The following is a 21,452-nucleotide window of genomic DNA, read 5'->3' as shown; positions in this document are numbered from 1 at the left end:
CACATTCCCAGCAAGAATAAAGACGGCCTTGCAAGAAGTAAAAATGGACCAACCCCGGGATGCTGGGGTGCTGGTTCGGGCCCTGCCACTTGTTACACTAGTTCTTTGTTACCTATTTGTTACTGGTTTGTCACTTTGAAAAAACCAGCCTCAGGGGCACAGCTTACTGCCTCGTCACTGAGTGCCTGTCAGCACGTTTCAAAGTCAGGATCAGAAGTGCCCTTTGGAGGATTTAAAGACTGAGGAAGGTCAACTCCACCAAACGTGGGTCCGTCTGTGGCGGGCAGCACAGTGTCGTGGCTCAGTGTAGACGGGCCGGATGCCTGGCTTGGACCCTGCCGTCACCACTTGCTGTTCAATCCTGGGCAGCTCACTTAACCTCTCGCTGGCTGTTTCCTCATCTGGAAGATGGGGATAATGATAGTACCTGAATGTCTCACACGGTGCCCGCACACCCGACGTGCTACCTAAGTGTTGGGTATAAAACAGCCAAACCGTTGTGTGCCTCTGTTCACATTCATACAGATGAGGTATGGGCTCTAAAATCCACCACTGCACACATTTCTGAGATCTGCAAAGCATGTCACCGGCTACTGCAGTTGGTCCTCAGTTACCCTGCAGGGCAGGCAGAACTTAACGTTTGTCATTTTACAGAGGAGCCTGACTCGCCCAGGGCCCCGCCAGGAGCCGTGGCCGAGCCTCAGATCTTGGCCCATTTCTGGCTCCAGCTGGGGGGACCTTCTCCCGTTCCTCACCTCTGAGAACAGAGGTGCACACTTCTGCACGTGTTCAACTACCTCATCCTTCCACAGAAGAGACATCAGGACTGTATTTCTCCCCAAAACTGAGTTCCAGTCTTCAGACCCCAGATGAGCAGGGAGAAAAAGTTCCTAAGAAAAAGCTCTCATTTAGCCACCCTGGACACAAACTCAGGGGCAGCATTCGGCTCCCCTGGAGAACACTCAGACGGCATCTTGGAACACAGGGCCGCGGCTCCCTGAGGCTCTGCTCCCGCGCTTTGGGGCGAGATCCGGCTCTGGGCTGCCCTGAGACACTGCTTTGGGACATGAAATCGTGCAGAGAGCTGAGATACAGCCGAGCATGAGCAGGGTGCTGTCAGAGAATGGACAATGTTCAAACCCAACCCCACCACATGTCTTCCTGGACTGGTGACTGGGCGGGGGGAGCATCCTAGTAGTTTAACACCTGACCCAAGCTACGCAGAACGTCTGGCCATCGCGCCCTGACCCAGTCGTGCACTGGAACCCTGGAGACTTCAGTGAGGTAGGTGGTATCAGCCCCATTTTACAGGTGGGCAAACTGAGGCAGAATGAAATGCAATAGCTCGCTTTTAATAACAGCATACAAAATCTAGAGAAAGCCCCAAAGTAGTCCTCTGTTCCCGGAGCCCAGCACAAATCCCTGGAATGCACGGAATAAAAACAGGTGGGAGAACAAGCCCCTCCAATTCCTTGTCTCCCCCAAAGAGGATCTCTAAACACACAACAGGAACTCCTCAAATATTCCTGGGGACTTCAAAGAAAACAACATAGCAACAGAGACCCAGCTTACAGTTTATTCCCAGCGGGGGAGGGGACACGCGTCTGCTCTTGAGGAAGCTCGTGGTTCTGAGAAGAGCACAACGTGTCGCCGCAGATGGAAATCCTCCTGGCTGGAACGAGGCCCCCGGCAAGCCCACGGCTGGATGGCCACTCGCACAAACAGACTAGACCGGCCACGTGGAAGCCAATTCCTCTTTGCCTCACTGAGCTGGTCTGAGAAATGGGACCAGCTCACTCAGTCAAAGGAATCAAGCTCCAGGAAACCGGGGAAGATGAAACACCCCACCCCATCTCCAGCCCCCGGAGGATGGAGGTTCTACCCAGAACCTTCCCAGGAGGATGCCAACCCCACCCCACCATCCACCCTTGGCAGAGATCTCACTGTCATCCTGTCTGGCTACCCAGCCCTCCCACCTGCCCTCAGAGTCCAAATCCTGTGGGTCCTGCCAGCAGCGGTGGAGTGATGTGTCTCCAAGTGAGAGGTGTGCGTGTTGGCGGTGCTCTTTGGCTGGAAGCAAAGGCCATTCTGGCGGGATCGGGGCCCGTCTGCTCAGCTCGAGGCCTTTTTGAAAGCAGGCATGGGGTGAGGTGTTCCCAGCCCAGGGCAAAACCAACAACAGCTTGTGCTCCCCATCTCCCCGTGTAACCCCTCTGCAACCAAGTGGTAAACCAGGGAGGACGCAGGAGTCGGGACTAAGTCAGATGCTGAAGTTCACACAGCGTCACAGAATCGTACACCGTTTTCCTGAAGAAAGTGTCGACAGTTTGACACTGAGTGACCCCCGCCAGGTGGTCTCCGCCTGCCGTCTGCGGGACGTGAGCATCGAGTCAGTAGGTCTGGACACGCTCTGGGTGCTGGCTGCTCCTTCGCTCTCTCTCACAGCTTCTTGGGGTCTCTGGTCCTCTCTGGGTGCAGAGGGCTCTCCAGAGATGGGCTGGGGTGATGGGTGACGGGTGTGGGCGCAGGGGCAGGAGCAGAGCCAGCAGGGGAGGAGAAAGAGGCACTTCAGTTTGGGCTGGTGTTCGTGGAGTCGGCCCTGGCCCCGGGAGTCGAGTGGCCCCGCCTGGCTCTGGCTCTGGCTCCGGCGCTGGGTTGTCACAGAAGACCCCGGTGGCGGTAGACAGGTAGGCACTTGGCAGCACTCCCACGCCGGGCAGGGCTGGGGGCTCTGCGCCGGCCTCGCACACGGCTAGGTCATCAGAATGGGCTTCTGCCGTACTTCCAGGATGTCTAGGGCGGCAGGAGGGGAGCAGACAAGAGAGGACGTTAACACTCCGAGTGCCGCAGCGACAACAGCTCCATTGATGGAGGAGCCCGCGCTCAGTGACCACGTGCACTTCCTCCTCTAGCCCCCACAGAACTGCAGTGCTGTCGTCACCCCATCTTACAGACCTGGAAACAGGCTTGGGGCTGCTGCACAGCCCAGCCAAGGCCCAGGGAAGTGGCGCTCACACACCGGCTGGCCTGACCCCGCAGCCACCACCCGCAATGTCGCTCGCCCATCGTGAGAGGCCTGGGAACTTCGCCTCACCCAAGAGGGACGCATAGCCAGGGGCCTGAAGCCACTCAAAAGGGGACAGCAGGGCCGCCAGAGCGCTGCGCAAAGGGACACCCTAGGGGAACAGGGAGGTCGAGAGCCCCACACGGAAACCTACCGACGGGCTCCTGACTTGAAAGGACGGGACAGGGTTAGACACTGTGGGAGATCAAGATTTGGCCAGCCTGAAATCTATCTCTTTACCTTGGTTGTTTTCTCTAGGGACATTTGACCTCCCCCACCAACTGCCTAAAGAATTTGACATGGTAGCTCCTTCCTGGAACAGATCTATCATGATGGCTGTAAAGATAACGTAGGGTAAATGTTACAATAGGAAAGGCACCAACAAGCCCCTCTTATCAGAAATTCTGTCTCTCTGGCCACATTCTCTGGATGACCCTGCAAAGAGTTGCCAGACAATCATTTACATTTATAAGGGAAATCTCCATTTGTAAAGGTATCTCCCTCTCTGTTTGGAGAAGAGAGGGGGATGAGCTCATTTCTAGTGACTTGTCAATGTGGAAGGTGAGGCCTTGAGCTACATAATAAACCTTACTCTTGTTTACTGTGCTTTAGTGGTAATCTCCTGTAACTGACTCCCTCCACCCCCAAAATCCTCCTTTGTCATTGGCTGAAAATGATATTTAAGACGAGAATTTCTGCTATTGTGTTGAGAAACGCAGTGTCCCTGCTTTCTCCCATGTATACATGTTATTAAACTTGGTATTATTTTCTCCTGCTAACCTGTCTTGTTGATTATTTGGCCAGCCAGAAGAACCTTAAGGGAAAGGGCAGAGAGAGATTCTCCCTCTTCCCCCGACAACACCCTGAGTGGGCCTCAGGAAGCCAGGGCCCAGGAATCAGGCTGGCTACACAGAAGTGATACTGGTGTCCCACATCGACCAACATTACCTGTTAAGATCCGATGCAGCGGCAAAGTGACGTAGGTCAAGTGTGCATAGAGAAGGAAATTTCCATCCGCTCTGTTCAGCTTTAGCCAGGACCCGACTAGTGACCGGCCCGTGCCAGACAGGGACCGAGACCTCAGGTTGGTGGCATTATGCAGATCGGCTAGAGGGGAGAAGGCCGGGTCAGGGCCCAGGCAGGGGTCCCCCAGGAGAAGGAGAACACTTCTCACTCCAGGCGACTCCTGGGCCCAGCTCCCCCTCTGGTGGGCACTCTATCATCCAGGCTGTAACACCCCGCCCCTTCCTGCCTGTCCAGCCCTACCCAGCCCTCAGGGCCCACATCCGCCCCTCTGAGCTCTCCCTGACCCCTTTCTCTGTCCTGGGGCTCAGGTTTCCTCTGTGGGGTCTGGCACATGGCCACATTGTGTTACTTCTCTGCTTCCCTGTGGCCCCCTCTGTCACTGAAACTAGGCACCACCAGTCTGCAGGGCACAGGGGTGAGGCTGGAATGACTTGTCACCGTCACCCATCACCCAGTCTTATGAGTCACCCTGGGAGGCAGGCTGGGATGGCTATCAACGCTTTCCTACTGATGTGGAAACAAGCGGAGGTGGGGAAGGCACTCGCCCACCTCACACAGGAGCAAGTCAAGGCCAGCGCTAGGGTCTCCCGGCCCCAGCCAGGGTCTCGTCCCGCAGGGCCCTCTGTCTCTGGGACCTAGCGGTCAGGACCACTCAATGCCACAGCCCCAGCTCCCTGCCCAGGGCAGTCCATCTCGCCAGCGAGTCCTTCGTTCTTTCACTAGTCTAGCAAACACGCATGGAGTTTCTGCTGTGCCAGGTGCCCAGCTCGGTCCCGGGGATGATGGCGCCACACACACTCGGGCCTCCCGGGCAGAGCTGACCAGAACCTCCCACCTGTCTCCCATCAGCCAACCCTGCCCTCCTGTAGTCCATTCTCCAAAGGGACCGCTGAGCAGTATTGTGAATATTCAAATCTGATTTTGTCAATCTCTTGCCTAGAACTCCCTAAGGGCTTCCCACTGCTCTCAGGATGAACCTGACTCCCGCTCTCTGGCCGCTCGGCCCACTGACGGTGGGGCCGACGGTGCGGAGAGAGCAGTGAGAAGGCGCAGGTCTGCGGGCAGAGACTGCAGACTGCGAGGGGGTTAGACAAGGGTCTCTGGGACCTCCCGGCGGAGACGCCCAGGAGGCCATGAGACACACACCCTTGGGCTCGGGGAGGCCGGGGGTGAGGACGTGCGGGTCGTCACAGGAAGGCAGGTGAGCCCTAAGGAGACTTCGCAGAGCAAAGGGAGACCCTGAGGGACACCCCCACTGGAGGTTCTAGCGCGAGGGTGAGCTGGCTAAAGCCAGCACTGAGGTGGGGTAATAACCGCAGTCGGAAGTCACAAACGCACGAAGGAAGCAGAGAGCTCATCTCTCACTCGCGCCCTCTGTGCGGAGCATCAGACCATCAATATCAGGAGTGTAGGAACTCGGGACACCGTGTGCAAACTGCCGCTCGAGCCTCACGGTCTAAACACTGAGACCACAGCAATGGGGGCTCTCAAGGCAGGGATTTCTGTCTGTTCGTGGCTCCCCACCCCAAAGGCACCTGCTCTCGCAATGTGAATGAATGAATGAATGAATGAACAAGAGGAGACTGAAGAGCCCTGGGCGGGCGGCCCCCGGGGCATACAGGGGCCAGGGTCACCTCCGCCCTCGTCCTCCCGGAAGAACTCCTCGCTGTCGTTGGCAGAATGAGACTTCTTCATCTCAGCAATCCGGTTCCGGGGCACCTTCCTCTTGAGGGACGGGGAAAAGAAGGCGGGCCGGTTGTTCCGCTCCGGCGTTGGGGGTGTGCTGAAGGAGGTCACCTGGAACAAAGAGCGTAGTCACCAGAGCAGCCCGGCTACCGCTGGGGGTCCCAAAGCCCACCAGCATCTCCTGCCTCAGACTAAACCCGACGCAGAGCTCCAGAAGGGAGCACTGGGAGGGAGCACTCGGCGGAGGAGAGGAGACTGTGGTCCCTGGCCCCGCCCTCCAAGGCCGGCCACGCTGGGGCTGCACGGGCACTGGGAGATGGTTTCAGGGCAGCTCTGCCCGAGAGAAACCAGGGCACCCTCTTGCAGCCCTCCAACACTGGTTAAGGGGTGGCTCAAGTGCAAAGTAAGACGGGCTGCTGACGCCGCTCAAGTGTCTACCACTGAACCCACCAAACCTTCCCGACCCCCCACGAGACAGGAACTAGTATCAGCCCCATCTGACAAAGGAGGAAACTAAGGCGGGACAGCGACCTTGACTCGACTTTTGCCACCCAGTAGGACAGTGGCAAAACTGGGATTGCAACCCAGGTCCTCTGCCCCCAGGCAGTGTTCTTCGCCGTGCTCTCTCCTCTGGGCTGACACGTCCCCATGCTGCCCCCGCACCCTCTCACACAAGTGCTCTGGCTCAGCGGCTCTGTGCCTCCATCTCCGCCTCCCCTCTCTTCTCCACCACACTGTCCAGTCACCAAACGCTCTCCACACCCACCCGGGGCCAGGCGGGGGCAGCACTAAGGACAGACAGGCACGTGACACCGGTCCCTGCCCTCAAGGAGCTCACAATCTGCTGGGGGCGACAGACTCGGAAAGTAACAACCACAGACTGCATATTGGTTGCTGAGACAGAAAAAGGGGAGCACAGGATACAGGAGAGCACAGAGGCAAACAGATCGACAGCCTGGGAAATCAGGAAAGGCTTCCTGGAAGAGACGCCGCTGGAGCTGGGTCTTGAAGGACGAGTAGGAGTTCGCCAGGTGAAGAAGGGGGGGAAGGGCGTTCCAGGCAGAGGGAACTTGGCCCATCTCCTCCCTCCTCCCCATGCAAACAAGAATCTGAGGAACAAGACGAGCTGGGACTGAGACTTCAGGAGCCCCATCAGCCTCCTCGTCACGGCTCCGACATCCAAAGTCCTGGCGGCCGCTGGGCTCCAGACGGTCCTCCCATAAGTCAGGGAAGGTTTTTAAAAGATAAAAAACAGACACCAGAAACCACAATACACACAGAATCTGCATTTGTCATGTGCTGGTTACAAATGACCCCTCTGGAAAAGGGGGACAAGCAACAGAGAGCACAGAGGTGGCGGGGTCCTGAGCGGTCCCCAGGAGGTCAGGCCCTCGCACTGACAGCTGCGTGACCCCGGCAAGTCCCTCCCCTTGACCCCAGGCCTCCCTGCTACCATGAGCCAGAGGCCTTCACAGGCATCGTCCCCTGCCCGCCCCCCCAGCCACCCTGGGAGAGCGAGTTATCCACTCCCATCTGACACACAGGGAAGTCGAGGCTCAGGAGGGTCTACTAATGGATCTGTGCTCCTTCAGCAACAAGTGGCTAGAACTGGCGCCCAGGTCTGTCCAGCCCAGAGCCCAGGCCACATCTCCAGAAGGACTTTCACAGACAAGTTTTGTCAGGGTTTCAGTGGGCAATTTAGCATCAGGGAGAAAATTCAGAGCTCAGAAATGAGCTCAGAAATATAAACAGCCTTTGTGCCTAAGACGAGAGAGGCCCTTGCCTGGAATTCTCACCCATCTTTGCAAAAAACAGCATTTATTGGTTTTGTTCTGCTTACAAAACACATTCACTGCAGAAGGTACAAAACAAAAAAAGGTATAAAGAAGAGAAAGAAAACCACCATCTAACTACCTGGACACATGCATGGCTAAAGTATTTTTACAGAATTAGAAGTATAGCAAATACACGCTCGCTCATCTTGGGCTGTCAGCAGTAATGCTCCATTTACATTCTTAAGTCACCTTCCCCGGAAGATCAAGAGCAAACGGTAACTAGAGAGGCTGCGACCTGGGGAGCGCTCCTGCGGGCCCAGCCGTGCAGGGTGCGTGATGTGCAGCGGCTCCCCTGAGCCTCCCAATGCCTCGGGAAGCAGCTGATCTCACCCTGCTTCTGGATGAGAAAACTGAGGCTCAGAGAGACTTGCCCCAGGTCCCCCGTGCAGCAGCGCGGGATTCCAGCCCTCTCCTGGAGATGGGCTGGGCCAGGCTGCCTCCCTGTCCCCGGGGCACTAACTTACTGTCCTTTTCCACGACCCACAGCTCTGAGCAGCCCCCTCCAGAAGATCCGAGCAGGGCAAAGCAGTCAGGGGGCTGGAGACTTTCTCCTGCCTGAGCCCTGGGCCCACTGGAGGCTCTGGGAATAAAGCTGTGCTGACCTCGGCTTCCCTTCCCCGGGGAAGGATGGGGGCCTAGAAAGAGCAGGGCTCGAGGCTCAGTGCTGTCACACGAGAGCCATGTGACCTGGGGCGAGCCTGGGGTCCCAGGTCTGCAGACAGGAATGCTCATGCCTACCACCGGGCCGCTGGTGGACTCCCAGCAGCTGAGCTGCATCACACCTTGTAATCAAGTGGGCAGGGCCGAGAGAAGAGTTGGGTGGCCCCAGGGCCTCTGACCTCTCCGGCTGAACCTCACAGGGCAGGAAGGGAGCCTGGCTCACCACTGCCCCATCTCACTCACCAGAGAAGGCTGGTCACGTGCCCAGGCTCACCCAGCAGGTCCACCGAGGCAGACGCCAGGACCCAGGAGACTCAGCCCGGCTGCAGCGGCAGCTCGGGGAGGCAGAAAGAGCTCTGGCCCAGGCACTAACCTGCTGTGTGACCATGGGCAAGTCACTTGCCTTCTCTGAGCCTCGGTCTCCTCACCGGAGGGAGTGGATGATGACACCTACCTCACGGGGTGGGGGATGTAAGCATCAGGGAGACGGTGGGAAGAGGATCTAAGGGACAGGATGGCCCCCCCGCCCCGGGGCTGTGCAGCCCTTACCCGCTCGTGCATGGGCGAAGCCGGGCTGGAGTCCTCTTCCGTCCCGCAGGGTGACGTGTCACCAGTGGACACACGGCTGACCGCCATCTCAGCGTGGCCCTTGCCCTGCGGCCCCTTCATGCGTACGAACTCCATGTTGCTGTACTTGTAGAAGCCGAAGGACATCTTCTGTGCCATGCGGGCGGCCACGCTCACCTGCGGGCAGGGGACGGCCGAGTCAGCACAGGAGAGACGGCCTCTCCCGGGACACAGCAGCCGGAATGGCCATCCCCCAAGGAGCGTCCCCGAGGGCTGCCTGCCCACCTCTGGGGGAGACGCAGCCCAGGCCACCTGGCCACGCCCAGCAGGCAGGGCGGCGCTGGATGCTTGGGGTCCCTGGCCAACGTTCCTCTCTACCCCGACGACCCTCGACCCACAGCAGGCCCAGCACCAGGCTGGGAACAGAGGCCCCACCTCGCAGGATCCGGGACCGCCTCCCCCTGACCCCTTCCTCCGCGGGCTCTGAGGGCGGCGAGCCTCAGGACGGGGCCTGGTTGCGGGAGAGCGGCCCCACCACCTGGATCAGCCAGGGGCCGATGTCAGGGGTGTTTTCACTCGGGGAGGCCCTGGGGGCTGAGACGTGCTATGAAGAACGAACATAAGGTAGGCCCTGAACCACCTAAGAGGGGCCCAGGGTGGGCGGCAGGTGCTCTGAGGAGGGGCAGCTACAGCACAGAGCTGGGCAGAAGGGGGCTGTGGGGTGCTCGGCCCCAGGCCCCGGGCAGACAAGATCGAGTCCTTGGGAGACCAAGGGCCTGCCCCGCACTCACGCGGTTGTCATACACCTTCTTGAGCGCCTCGTAGCGGATGGAGCCCTGAAAGATGACCCCTTGGAACATGTTGGTTTTGTCGCTGGCCACCAGCTCCACACAGACCATCTCTCCTTCCCCCACGGTCATGTCGCTGAACACCTGGGGTGGGGCGCAAGGAGGGGACAGGGACAATGACTGTCAGCTGCCCACCCCCCAAAGCACAGCCTGGCCAGCTCCCCTGCCCCACCCCCCTCACTCGCCCAGGCTGGCCAGGGAGGATGCTCAGAAAACTCCCATTTTGCAGGTGAGAACACTGAGCCACAGATGTCAAGATACTGCCCAAGGCCACCCAGCTCTTCACCACGCCACTGAGGCCAGCACAGGAAGAGGAACAGCCTCACTGTGGGGCAGGGGGTATTTCACAATGGTGACTCTGAGACCGGAAGAGGACACCCGCCCCGCTGGCCCTGGGAAGACGCTCCCTCCTCACACTTCCTCATGCTAAGGAGTGAGACAGCTTACAAAGACTGTCTGGCCCACATTCCAGAATCTTCTTCACTCTGGCTGTGGGCACCCAGCCCCGCCCGCCCCCCTGCCCCGAGTTGCAGCTTGTGTGCAGGCACAGGCTGAGGAGCGCTGACAGGGTGACCGCCTGCCCGAGTCACTGCCCCCAGGGGCTGGTGTACAGACCGAGCTTTAAGGTCACAGGGACTCAGGCTCAAATCTCGGCTCTGCCATGAACGAGCTATGTGAGCCTGGAAAGGGCGCTGAACCCTGAGCCCAAGGTGCTTCAAGACCCCATCAAATCCAGAAGAGACCCTGAAAGACACGGCCCCTTGTCCCAAGTCCTCCAGGGCCTGAGCGCCTCTGGACGGCAGCACGCCCCGCTGACAGGGCCTTGATGGGGGAGAGCGGCAGGCAGGAGCCGGGCAGGGCCGGGAGTGGGGCTCAGCCGGGTTCTTCCCACACCCTGGGCTTCCCCAGGCGAGTCACCTTCTGCCTTGGGTCCCAAGTTTAACATAAAAGGTTGGCCCAGATACCTTCTGAAGGCCCACCCCACTCTGACACCCTAGGATCCCAAGACGGTGCAGGGGTGGGGCACTTATTTAGAGTTTAATGGCAACAGTAATGACTCCTCTTGCCCGGGCGGCCCTTTTGGTAGGAGTTTAAGATGGATTCTCCCACGCACGAGCTCGTTTGATCTCCAACCCCGATGGGTGAGTAGGACAGACCATCACGATGCTCATCTTACAGAAGAGAAAACTGGGGCTCAGAGCACAGCTAACTCACCTGCCCCGAGTCAAACAGCAGGAAGAGTGGGGGCCACGTTTTTAGCTACGTCTGGACCCACCCCGTTCCCAGCCCTTTCTGAAAGGGTGTGAGGCCGAGGGAGAGAAGCTTCTCACGTTCCCTGATGGGGAAACCTAGAAGGAGACAGCTCACCTCCTCGAAGCTGTCGATCATGAAGAAGATGTTGGGGTAGCTGATCTTGGATTCTTCCCCTTTGCTGTCCATGGGGTGCTTGCTGGGGGACGCAAACACTTGCTGAAAGAAAGGAGATGCTAAGGACCGGGTGAGGCCCCAGCCCACACCCCGGCCCAGAGCCCCTCAACTGAGTGGGACGTGTTGTCTAAGGCACAGGTCACCATGGCCACACCACTCAGAGCCAGGCCAAAGCCACAGGGAACCGCTCTGGAAGGAGCTGTTTGGATGACCTGGTTCTGTGCTCCTTCACAGGACACAGGACCTCAGGAGCTGAAGGGATCTCTGGAGTCAGACCCTCCCCTCTGGGGCAGGGAAGTGAGGAGGAGGACTTGCCTCCCAAAATAAACACTGGGCAGCGGAGAGCGGCCATTTCTGGGCTGAGCTGGCAGTCAGGGGTCCGGGGGCTCTCGGCCCCATGGCTCACCTGAGACTTCTTCTTATGGATGTGGATGTCGCCCCCATCTGCGCGTGTGCACACAGCACATGTCACCATGTAGTCCAGCTGGAAGAGAGAGCAGGACAGTGCGTGGAGGGTCTGCTGTTCCTCAGGGCCTACCGACAGCCCTCCTCCTGCCCTGCCCCTGCACCCTGTACCTTCTGCAGGATGAGATTCAGGCAGACGCTCTCCTCCCAGTCGATGTCAGGGTCGCCCAGGCCCGGCAGCTTCTTGGAGTCCCGCCGGTACACCTCCACCTCCACCTCCGGCTCAGCCTCTGCCAGCTGCAAGGCCCAGGGCAGACGTGAGTCCTGGCCACTGCGGCATCTGGAACCCTCCTCCCTGACCACAGCTCCAGGGATAGTGTTAGCACAGACGTGGACTCCAGCCTTGCCCCTCTGCCTCCAGCTGTGCAACCAGGACCTGAGGCGCCCAGGTCATCCCTTGGGCCTTGCAGCAGAGTGAGGGGATCCCAGCATCCCGTCCCACCCACACTGCTGCTGCCCACCCCGCCAACAGGCGGTCTGTCCACCCATCCACCCTCCCCCGCTAGCGCAGCAAGCCTGCAGGTTGCTATGGAGACCGGGTACCAGCTCTGCTGCCAGTGGGATGGGGAGGGGGCGGGAGGCAGCCGGGCTTGCCGCAGAGGCCCCGCAGTGCGCAGGCGCCAAAGAAGGCCCACACTGCGCCTGCGCCTGCCAAGGGCTGTCCTCTCTTTCTCTTCTTTTGAACGGTGGGGGCAGAGAAGCTGCCTGGGGTGCCTCAAGTTTCCCCACTCCCCCTCCCTGCCCGCCCTGCACCCCCTGGGCCCATGGAGTCTCCTCGCACCGCTGCCCGCCCCCTGCCCTCCAAACACTGCGGTCAGACACCACACAGCCCACCCTGGCAGGGCATGACGTCATGTGTGTCTGGCACCCCCCCCCCCACTCCACATGTGCTGGTCCCTTCACACGGAATGTCCTCAGTCCACTGCTGTCCCCTCTCTCTGTCCTACAACACTCCAGATGCCACCTTCTTTTTGTGGGCTCCCACCCGCTCCCCATTCTTCCCACCATCACAGCACCGACAGCTCTGTGTGTCACTGGCTATGCTGTCTGTCCCAACAGACTGGGGGCTCCCGAGGATGGGGCCAGGTCTGAGTCACTTCTGTGCTCCCAGTGCTGGGGGAGGGACATCTGTACACAGCTCACTGCAGGTGTTCCATGGAACATTCTAGCACACAAATAGCCAGATTGCCACAAGCTCCCAGAGACTCAGCTCCCCTCACCGACCTCAACACGCTCCAATCTTCAGGAGAGTCTGCACAGGGCCTCAACCTCCTGCTTCAAATTCCTCAGTCCCGGATCCAGGGAACTTCTCTTCCTCCCAAGAAAGAGTCATGATCTGCCCATTGCTTTCACCTCCCCACCTGACTTCTCCCTTCTCTCGCCTGCCCTCCTGGAGAATTCAAGGCCGAGTTGGGCTAAGAAAATCCTCACTGACCAGAGCCTCTCCTGGCACCGAAATTCAAGGTACAGCTGCAAGTGTCTCAGATGTGCCCAGTCCTTATTAGAGCCTCTGGTCTCAACAGACTGCCTTTGGAAAAGACCAAGATTTGCATAAAACCATTGTCTGCAACCTGAACTCCAGCAGGTGTCAACAGGCCAGAGTGGTGGAGAGCAGAGGCCGGAGTCCACAGCTCTGCCACCTCCGAGCTGTTCACCCTTGGGCAAAGGACTCCCCAGTTCCAGTTTCTCTGCTGGTGAACCGTGGTGGCAGGAGTGCCCGCACCCCCAGTGCTGTGCTGAGGACAGAGGAGAGTGTGTCCAGTACAGAGGTCACCAGCAGTGACCTACATGCTCACCACCTTCTGCCAGGGGACTCGCGTGGTCATATCACCCCAAACACCTGGCCGCCCAGGTGGGTGCGATGCGAGGGCCTTAACCTTATCGAGTCTCTGCCTTGGCCCCTTTCCAGGAGAGGCTGCGGCCGGGAGAGGAGCTGATGACAAGGTCACACAGCATATCAGAAGGAGACAAAGCTGGACTGGATAGCTGGTCTCCTGCTGTACCCAGACAGGGCGGGCACGGTGACCAGAGACTCAGGAGCCCTCAGCCAGGCTCCTGAAGGTGCTTGGCTCATGGCTCTCTCCACCAATACCTGCCCCCCAAATCCCACCAGTTGGGGCCTCCTCTTCATCCCTCCCAGAGAGGACCCCCTGCCCACATGGGACTATGGCTCGGGTCCCTGCCCACCACCGAGGCCACTCTGCCAAGGCCTCCACAGCCTCCAGTCACCAGATCCAATGGCCTGTCCCCCTTCTCGTGCTGCCACACTTGGCTCCTCAGGCCCCACGTCCCTGCCAGCCACACCCCCTTCTCCAGGCACCCCCACCTCTCTGGTCAGTCACTCGTGGAGACCGTGAGTGGTCTCTCCAGTGTCAGGCCAGCTCAGGGCTCTGTCCTGGGCCTCTTCGACTGTCACTCCTCCAAGCCTCCCTCCTCTTCCCATGCCTTCCTAGGGCCCCAGGGACCATCTTGGTGCCGATGGTCCCGAGTCTCTACCTCCATCCCTGACCTCTCTGCTGAGTCTCAGACAGGAGATCCACTGCCCAGAAGACATCGCCATCTGGACGTTCCACAGGCACCTCCGACTCGACTCTCCTCCTCCTGTCCCCTCCTATGATGGGCACCATGTTCACCCGGGCCCAAGTCAGAGACTGGCTGTCAGTCTGGGTCTTCCCTCTGCCCCCACTCAATCACGTGAAGCCGTGCTAGTCAAGCCCACTTCCTGGGCCTTCCTTGGCCCTGTCTGACCACTCCTCTGCACTCGCCCCTCTCCCTGGTTCAGGCTACCACCTGCAGCCTCTTTCTTTTTTTTTTTTTTAGGAAGATTGGCCCTGTGCTAACATCTGTTGCCAATCTTCCTCTTTTTCTTTTTTCTCCCCAAAGCCCCAGTACGCAGTTGTGTCATAGTTGTAGAGTTGTAGCTCTTCTATGTGGGACGCCACCTCAGCATGGCTTGATGAGCGGTGAGTAGGTCCGCGCCCAGGATCTGAACTGGCGACCCCAGGCCGCTGAAGCGGAACGTGGGAACTTAACCACTGCGCCCCGCGGACCGGCCCCCACCTGCAGCCTCTTGACGGTCTCCTCGCTTCAGCTCTAACCCTCTCCACTGCTTCCTCCACCCACCGCTCGGGCTTGTTAAATGGGACTCTGACCTTGTCCCTTTCTCAGTTTCTCAGGCTCAGGGGTTTCCCAGGGCTTTGGGGATAAAACCCAAACTCCTGGGCACGACCTTTGGCATCCACGTGATCTGGCCCCCGCCCACCTCATCTCCTTGCTCCTCACCTTTCTTCCCCAACTGCACAGAACCGCCAGCAACCTCCTGAATCACTGGGATTTTACATACTTTCAGGGCCACTGTTTGGGCCATCATCCCCCCTGCTGGGGACCCCTGTTCCCCTTCCTTCAAGACTCACCTCACCCAAGTGGCCTCTGCTGACGTTCCCCTCCCTTCCGGTCACTAGATCCACCACACTGTAGTGTGTCACTGTGATGCCCTTCTGGCTCCTAATGCCCACCGGCCCCAGTGACAACACACAGTCACACAGCCAGCTGCTGCAGACACCCGATGAACATCAGGGGACCGTGGCCAACCCTGGGTCTTCCTGCATGTCACACAGTCCCACCAGGCTAGCTGTATGGCTGCCAGCAGGGGAGTCACCGTGTCTCCTCTGCAGCAGGCACCAGGCCTGTCCATTTGCAGAAAACCTACTGTCCATGTGTCAGGCTCAAACAGCAGGCACACAGCAGGGAGGGGGCTCGGGCTCCAGACAGCCGGCTACAAGCCACAGCTAACAGGCCGCGGCCCGGGGGTCACAGGCACTGGACGTGGAGCTAGGCAGCCTGCAAGTTCCAGACCTCCACGGCCCTCCCATGTTTTGTGTTTCAAGGAAGACAATGCATTTCCATGTTTGGCAGACAAGCTGCTTAAACATTTTACAAACTACTAGAGCTCTGAAAAACAGAGAAGGAAATATGCAAAGTCTGTTTTATTACCTCCTCTACACACTTAAATGTAGTGGATGAAACACCTTGGGCGAGTCACTCCATCTCTGAGCTCTCGGATTCCTCATCCGGAGAAAGGGGATAGTAACCCCTCGAGGTGTTGGGGGGACACAGTGAAGAACTTAGCACTGCGTCTGGTACACGGTAAGGTCCAGAAGTGGCAGGCATCATCACCATCACCACACCAGGTCACTCTGCCCATGGCCAGGGAGGACCCTGGACTCTGGGGCCACCCTCTGCTCTACCATCTCTGTACTAACTATGAGAGGCTGGCCAAATCACCTAGCCTCTGCCCTCAGTCTCCTCAAAGGGACAATGGTAATGATAATCACGGGCTTTCAGGGTCATGTGAAGATTAATAATGATGCGCACACACGCCCAGCACATCCGCCAGCAGGCAGCTGGTGTGGGCGTCTCCACACGCTTCCCGGCCCCTACTAGGCGCTCAGGGAACATCACTTCCCCTTCTGACAGCACCAGGACTGCAAGGAAGCCCACTGTGCACACCCAGAGCAGACCCCACAGGGACGCTCGGCTGCAGCTGGAGGGGGTCACTTACCTTCCTCGCGTCCACGCCGCTCTCGCTGCCCGTGAACGCCAGCTTCCGGCGCACATAGAAGAGCATGTCGTCCTGCCGAGGGGCCCACTTCTCCATGAAGTAGGTGGAGAACATCCACGTCCAGAAGACGATGCGGTCATCCTTGAAGCACCCTGCAAGGGAGGCCAGAGAGGAGGGAGAAAGGAGGGGTCAACCTGGCCCTCCCCGTGTGACCTCGGCCAAGCCCTGTCCACCCCACTCCTGCAACCTGCATTTCTGGGCAGAAATCTGCCAGGGCTCCACGGTGTTCAGAGCCCCCTTCTCCCTCACCGCCCCCCATGGGGCATCCAGAGAGGCTCCAGGACACCGCCTAGGAGGCCTGATTCCTCCACCCTCGGTGCCTGAGAGCCCAGCTCCCAGCCCCACTGCAGAGCGGAGCAGGCGGACTCCCGCCCTTGGATGAATCAGCAGCCTCGGTGGGAAAGGAAGGCCTAATGAGCCCAGCGTCACCGGCGCTGTCTGGTTGGGAGCGGGAAGGGCTCTGGAGGGGCGATCCATCAGGCAGGCACCACCCTCAGCCAGCATCCCCCGCCAGGCTGTGGTAGTTCCCACAGAGAATCCTACTTAAAGGAACAGCCACCCTTTGCCAACCAGCCTCAGCTGCAGGCAGAACGCAGGAGACGTCCACGCCCACCCTCACCCCCGCGTGCCACGGAGCCTTTCAGCATGCCGGATTCATTCTCACTTGATCTTCATGGGGACTCTTCTTTTCATTACAAATAGTATTTCTTTATGATAAATAAATCTTTATCATAATCTTTCCTACACAAGGAGAAAAAGCCCACAGGCTTTGGTAGGAAAAACCTGGGTTTCCCCTCCAGCTCTGCCACTTGCTGTGTGACAGCGGGCAAGCAGCTTACCCTCTCTGATCCCCAGGTTCCTCACAGTGAATGCGGACTGACTGAGACCATGGGCGTGAAGAGCCCATACCTGGCACAGAGCAGGATCAACAAAGGTGGGCTTCCTCCCTTTCTAGACAGATCCCAGGAAATTTCAAGATTTGCTACAGATCTATTTCTTACAAACTCAAAACATTACATTGTTGCTGGTTTCTTTCTTTCTTCTCCAGAAAATACTTTACCACTGTGACCTGTCCTCGTGCTTTAGTGCTGGAAAGACCTGACCTAATCCCTACCCGGGATTATAGACAGGGAACCCGGCGGTGGGGCCAGCCGGTGTCAGGACCCTTCCTCGCCCTCCCAGGCAGTTCAGTGGCCCTCCCAGGACTGGCCAGGACCCTGACTTGCAGCCCAAGCCCCCTCCTCCTAGGGGTCAGCCCTCAGGCTCTGGAAAACTGAGTCACATGCAGAAAACCCCAGCCTTTGATTATTTTAGCCACATTACTACCAAAGAACCAGGGCTCCAAACTAGCTCCTGCCCTCTGCCCTCTGCCCTCTGCTGGGCTGCTGTGGCGGTCTGTGGCCCACCCCCTCCCAGCCCTGCCTGGCTCCCAGAGGGAGGAAAACAGGAAGGGTCTTATCAGTCAGGGGCCCGGGTCAGCGAGCCTGATTAAGCAAGCTGTCGGCCTCAGGGGGCAGAGGCCAGGAGAGCCTGGGGACTGACAGCCATCTCCCCAGGCCCACAGGCACCAGGGGGAACCAAACATGCTGTCTGCGTCATTCTGCAAGATTGCTTTGAAATGCCTGCCACACTTCTACGAGAGGCAACGCCCAGCTCACCAGCACAGATCCCCTGCATAAAACTGAACTCTCCCTGTAAGTTTGCCTTACTGTTAGCTGTCGCTGAGCCCAGAGCCCAGCAGAAGGTCATTTAGACTAAACGCTCAAAGACTGCCCATCCCGACGGCTTCTTGGTCCCGTGGTGGACGCAGAAGTAACTGGCCATGACAAGCAGGGGGTCGTGGCTCAAAATCCCACCACCTGCCACAGTGAGGCCCAAGTTCACCATCAGCTTCTCTCCTTGGGGCTAAGCACTGCCCTTCCTCGGGCAATCTCTTCTTATTCTGCTAATGGAAGTAACCTGGTGGCGGCACCTTGGGCCCCTAGACAAGGATGATGACAAGAGCACGGCTACGATTTGTTAAGCATCTGCCGTATCTTGAGCACTGGGCAGAGCTCTCCGTACATTATCTCATACACTCTCACTGGCACGCTATTATTACGGCCCTGTTTCACAGAAGAAGCTGACCCTCAACAGGTTAAAGAACGCACCCAGATTCACAGAACTAGAAGCTGATAAGTCCTCAGAGCTGTCAGGCCCCGCCCTCAGGCCCCCAGAAAGTGCCGTGCACTATGCTTGGCGACCTGGCGAAATGAAGGAACCATAATCAATACAAACTGCTTAGCAGGCAGCTGGCATGCCCTGCGAGCACAATAAATGGGAGGCGTTCTCGGGTTGGGGGGAGGATGAGGAGTCTGGTTTCAGGAGTGAAGTGCTGGGGAAGGCACAAAATACGTGCCAATTTGCTCTCGAGTATTCCACGTGCACAGCCAGGGCCTGGCCCAGCGGGGCCACACAGGGTCCCATTTCCCTGCTTTACAATGCTGAAAACACATTTTGTTCACAGCTCATCCACCCTGGTTAATGAGTAAAGTCTGCAGGCCCCAAGAGTCTGAAGCAGACTGCCTGCCAGTATCTACTTCTTTTTTTTTTTCAAAGACACCATTCTTTTTTTTTTATTTTTGAGGAAGACCAGCCCTGAGCTAACATCTATTGCCAATCCTCCTTTTTTTTCCCTTTTTCTCCCCAAAGCCCCAGGAGATAGTTGTGTGTCATAGTTGCACATCCTTCCAGTTGCTGTATGTGGGACGCGGCCTCAGCATGGCCGGAGAAGCGGTGCGTCAGTGCACACCCGGGATCCAAACCAGGCCGCCAATAGCGGAGCGCGCACACTTAACCGCTAAGCCACAGGGCCGGCCCCGCCAGTGTCTACTTCTAATTCACTGGGCTCCTGGGGCCCGGCCCTGAAGGCGCCTCATAGAGGCCACACCCAAACACCATCTGAGAGGGACAGCACCAAGCCAATGCTGGTCCCACAACTCATATGATCCCGACCAAACTCCCAGCAGCCACGTGGCCGTCAGAAAGTCCTTCTCACTGCCAGCACTCGACCCAAGCTAGCACCATCTCCACTGGGACACACCAGCCGCCACATCCACTCCTACCCCAACAGGCCACCCTCCACACCACATCTACAGGATCTTTATGTAAAGATCTTTTCCTGCCCCCCCCCCCCGTAGAACCTTCCCATGGAATTCAAATTAAAATCGAAAGTTGTTACAAAGTGTCTTTATGGCCCCTCCCCTCGCTCCTCCCCAGCCCCCCTGGACTCCTGCCTGAGGCTGACCTGTGAGCACTCGCCCACCTCAGGGCACCTTCGCACCTGCTCCTCCTCTACCTCCCATTCTCTGCCCCAGGACCCTTGCACAGGCGGCTCCTTCCTGGCATTCCAGTTAAAGTTTAAACGTCACTTCTTCAGAGAGCCTCTCCTGACCCCCCGTTAACTGTGCCCCCAGGATCCTTCCTATCACATCATTTTGTTTTATTGTCACCATAACCCTTATCATCACCGCCTGGTGCTTTCTTATGTTCGCGGTCTGTCCCCTACTGCACGACAGCATCCCAGGTGGAGGGACTTTGTCTTGATGACCATCAGATCTCAGTGCCCAGTACACGGCCAGGCACACAGCAGGCACTCAGTAAATGCTGGCTGAAGTTGGGTTATCCCAACTTCACAGGAAACAGGCCCAGTGAAGCCGGCGACTTGCCCAGGTGCCCACCGCAGGGAAGTGGCCCAGCCAGGACTGTCCACCTGAAGGCTGGACGCCCTCACGCAGAGCACAGGGCGTGGATTTGCCACCTTTTTCCAGCCACTGAAGGAAGATCTTCCAAAGCAGCTCCAAATACCACTCGACACACAAGGGCTGAAGCCCGCTCGCTTAGCTCTCCCAGGGCTCAAAGCAATGGCTCCACAGTGGAAACCACCGCGGAGCTGCAGGGGGCAGGTGGGCCCCGCGTGTGCGCTGGGAAGGTGCAGCTGGGAGAGGAAAGGAGCAGGCACCCACACACGGCCGACCTCACCCGTCCTTCTGGAGCACCTGCTGCCCCCAGGCACCTGGCACGTGTGAGTCAGGAGACCCAGCGCCCACAAGCTCCGACAGGAACAAGGGGCTTAAAAGTTCCTTGTAAGCTGTAGAATACCACATAGATATTGTGTGACAAACCCCGCAGGAAGAAACGCATACTCTGCCAGGGAACCCCACACACACCTCACCCTAACACAGGTGCAGGCCCTGCTGTGAGGCGGGGAGAGGCATTCAGGACAAAGAACTGCCAGAATGATCGCCAGGAGGGACCGTGGGCGCCACACCAAGGGACACCGATGGGACAGACCACGCAGAACATCTCCACACCCAGGACACTCAACGCATAAAAGCAGGAAGAGAAATCACAAAGGTCAGAGCAAAACTCCCCTCAACAGTCAAACCCCTCATGCCCAAGAGAAGCTGACTGAAACCAGGGAGCACGAGGACCGGGGGAGCGCATCCACAGAGAAGGGGGGGTGCCCGTGACTCATGAAGAGTCCACATCCCAGCAGTTATGAGAGAAAACGCGAACAACTCCACCAGATAAACGGGTAAAACACCAAACGAGTAACCTACCAAAAAGGAGAGACCAGTTAACAAAAGTGCGGGGAAATATTAATCTCAGTAGTAACCAAAAATTCATAGTAAAAGGGCAAGTTATCATTTGTAAGAGGGCAAATTTGCTATTTAAAAAATACCACTTACAAAAACCAGCGAATTTGTATAGGTTAAACATGTATTTACCAAGGATTCAGCCCCTCCTAGGTACCCAAGAGAAATGAAGCATGCGTCTGCACAGACACTGGTACACAAACGTTCACACAAGCTTTATTCATCACAGCCCCCAAATGGAAACCAGGCGAATGGACACGTGAAACATGATACAGCCATTCAGTGGACTAGTTTTATCACTAGCAATAAAAAGAAACTACGGATCCACATGGCACTACACATAAATCTCAAAATCATCACGCAGAGCAGAAAAATCAGGCACAAAAGCCTGCAAACCATATGATCACATTCCCTTGACATTTCAGAAAAGGCAAAACCACAGCGACAAAAAGCAGACTGGTGGTTGCCCCCAAACACTCTGATTCCTGATTGTGGTGGTGGTTTCGCAGGTGCATACCGCCACCAAAACCCATCAAAGTGTTCACTTTACACGGGTGCAGCGTATTTCGCATAAATTATTCTCCAACAAAGTTGATAAAACAGTTAATATATTAT

At 57.7% G+C, this 21,452-nt stretch overlaps 1 protein-coding gene across 2 annotated transcripts in view; it reads right to left on the bottom strand.

The window, feature by feature from the left end:
• Window positions 1-1,331: 1,331 nt before the first annotated feature.
• Window positions 1,332-21,452, bottom strand: part of KIAA0930 (KIAA0930 ortholog) — a 42,027-nt gene continuing 21,906 nt past the window's right edge. The window contains exons 2-10 of one of the 2 annotated variants that reach the window (XM_058568162.1): window positions 16,141-16,292; window positions 11,691-11,816; window positions 11,521-11,598; window positions 11,055-11,156; window positions 9,630-9,770; window positions 8,821-9,015; window positions 5,710-5,887; window positions 4,013-4,171; window positions 1,332-2,793 (exon numbers count right to left, since the gene is read on the bottom strand). In XM_058568162.1, coding sequence (XP_058424145.1) covers window positions 2,753-2,793; window positions 4,013-4,171; window positions 5,710-5,887; window positions 8,821-9,015; window positions 9,630-9,770; window positions 11,055-11,156; window positions 11,521-11,598; window positions 11,691-11,816; window positions 16,141-16,292 — 1,172 coding nt within the window. In that variant the 3' untranslated portion in view covers window positions 1,332-2,752. The remainder of the gene's footprint in view (window positions 2,794-4,012; window positions 4,172-5,709; window positions 5,888-8,820; window positions 9,016-9,629; window positions 9,771-11,054; window positions 11,157-11,520; window positions 11,599-11,690; window positions 11,817-16,140; window positions 16,293-21,452) is intronic. The other variant, XM_058568163.1, reaches the window with a different exon arrangement.

The sequence above is a fragment of the Diceros bicornis genome, chromosome 25 (genome assembly GCF_020826845.1).
Source record: "Diceros bicornis minor isolate mBicDic1 chromosome 25, mDicBic1.mat.cur, whole genome shotgun sequence".
Lineage (NCBI taxonomy): Eukaryota > Metazoa > Chordata > Mammalia > Perissodactyla > Rhinocerotidae > Diceros > Diceros bicornis.
The sequence above is the reverse complement of the archived record's forward strand: the minus strand, read 5'-3'. Positions and strand labels throughout refer to the sequence as shown.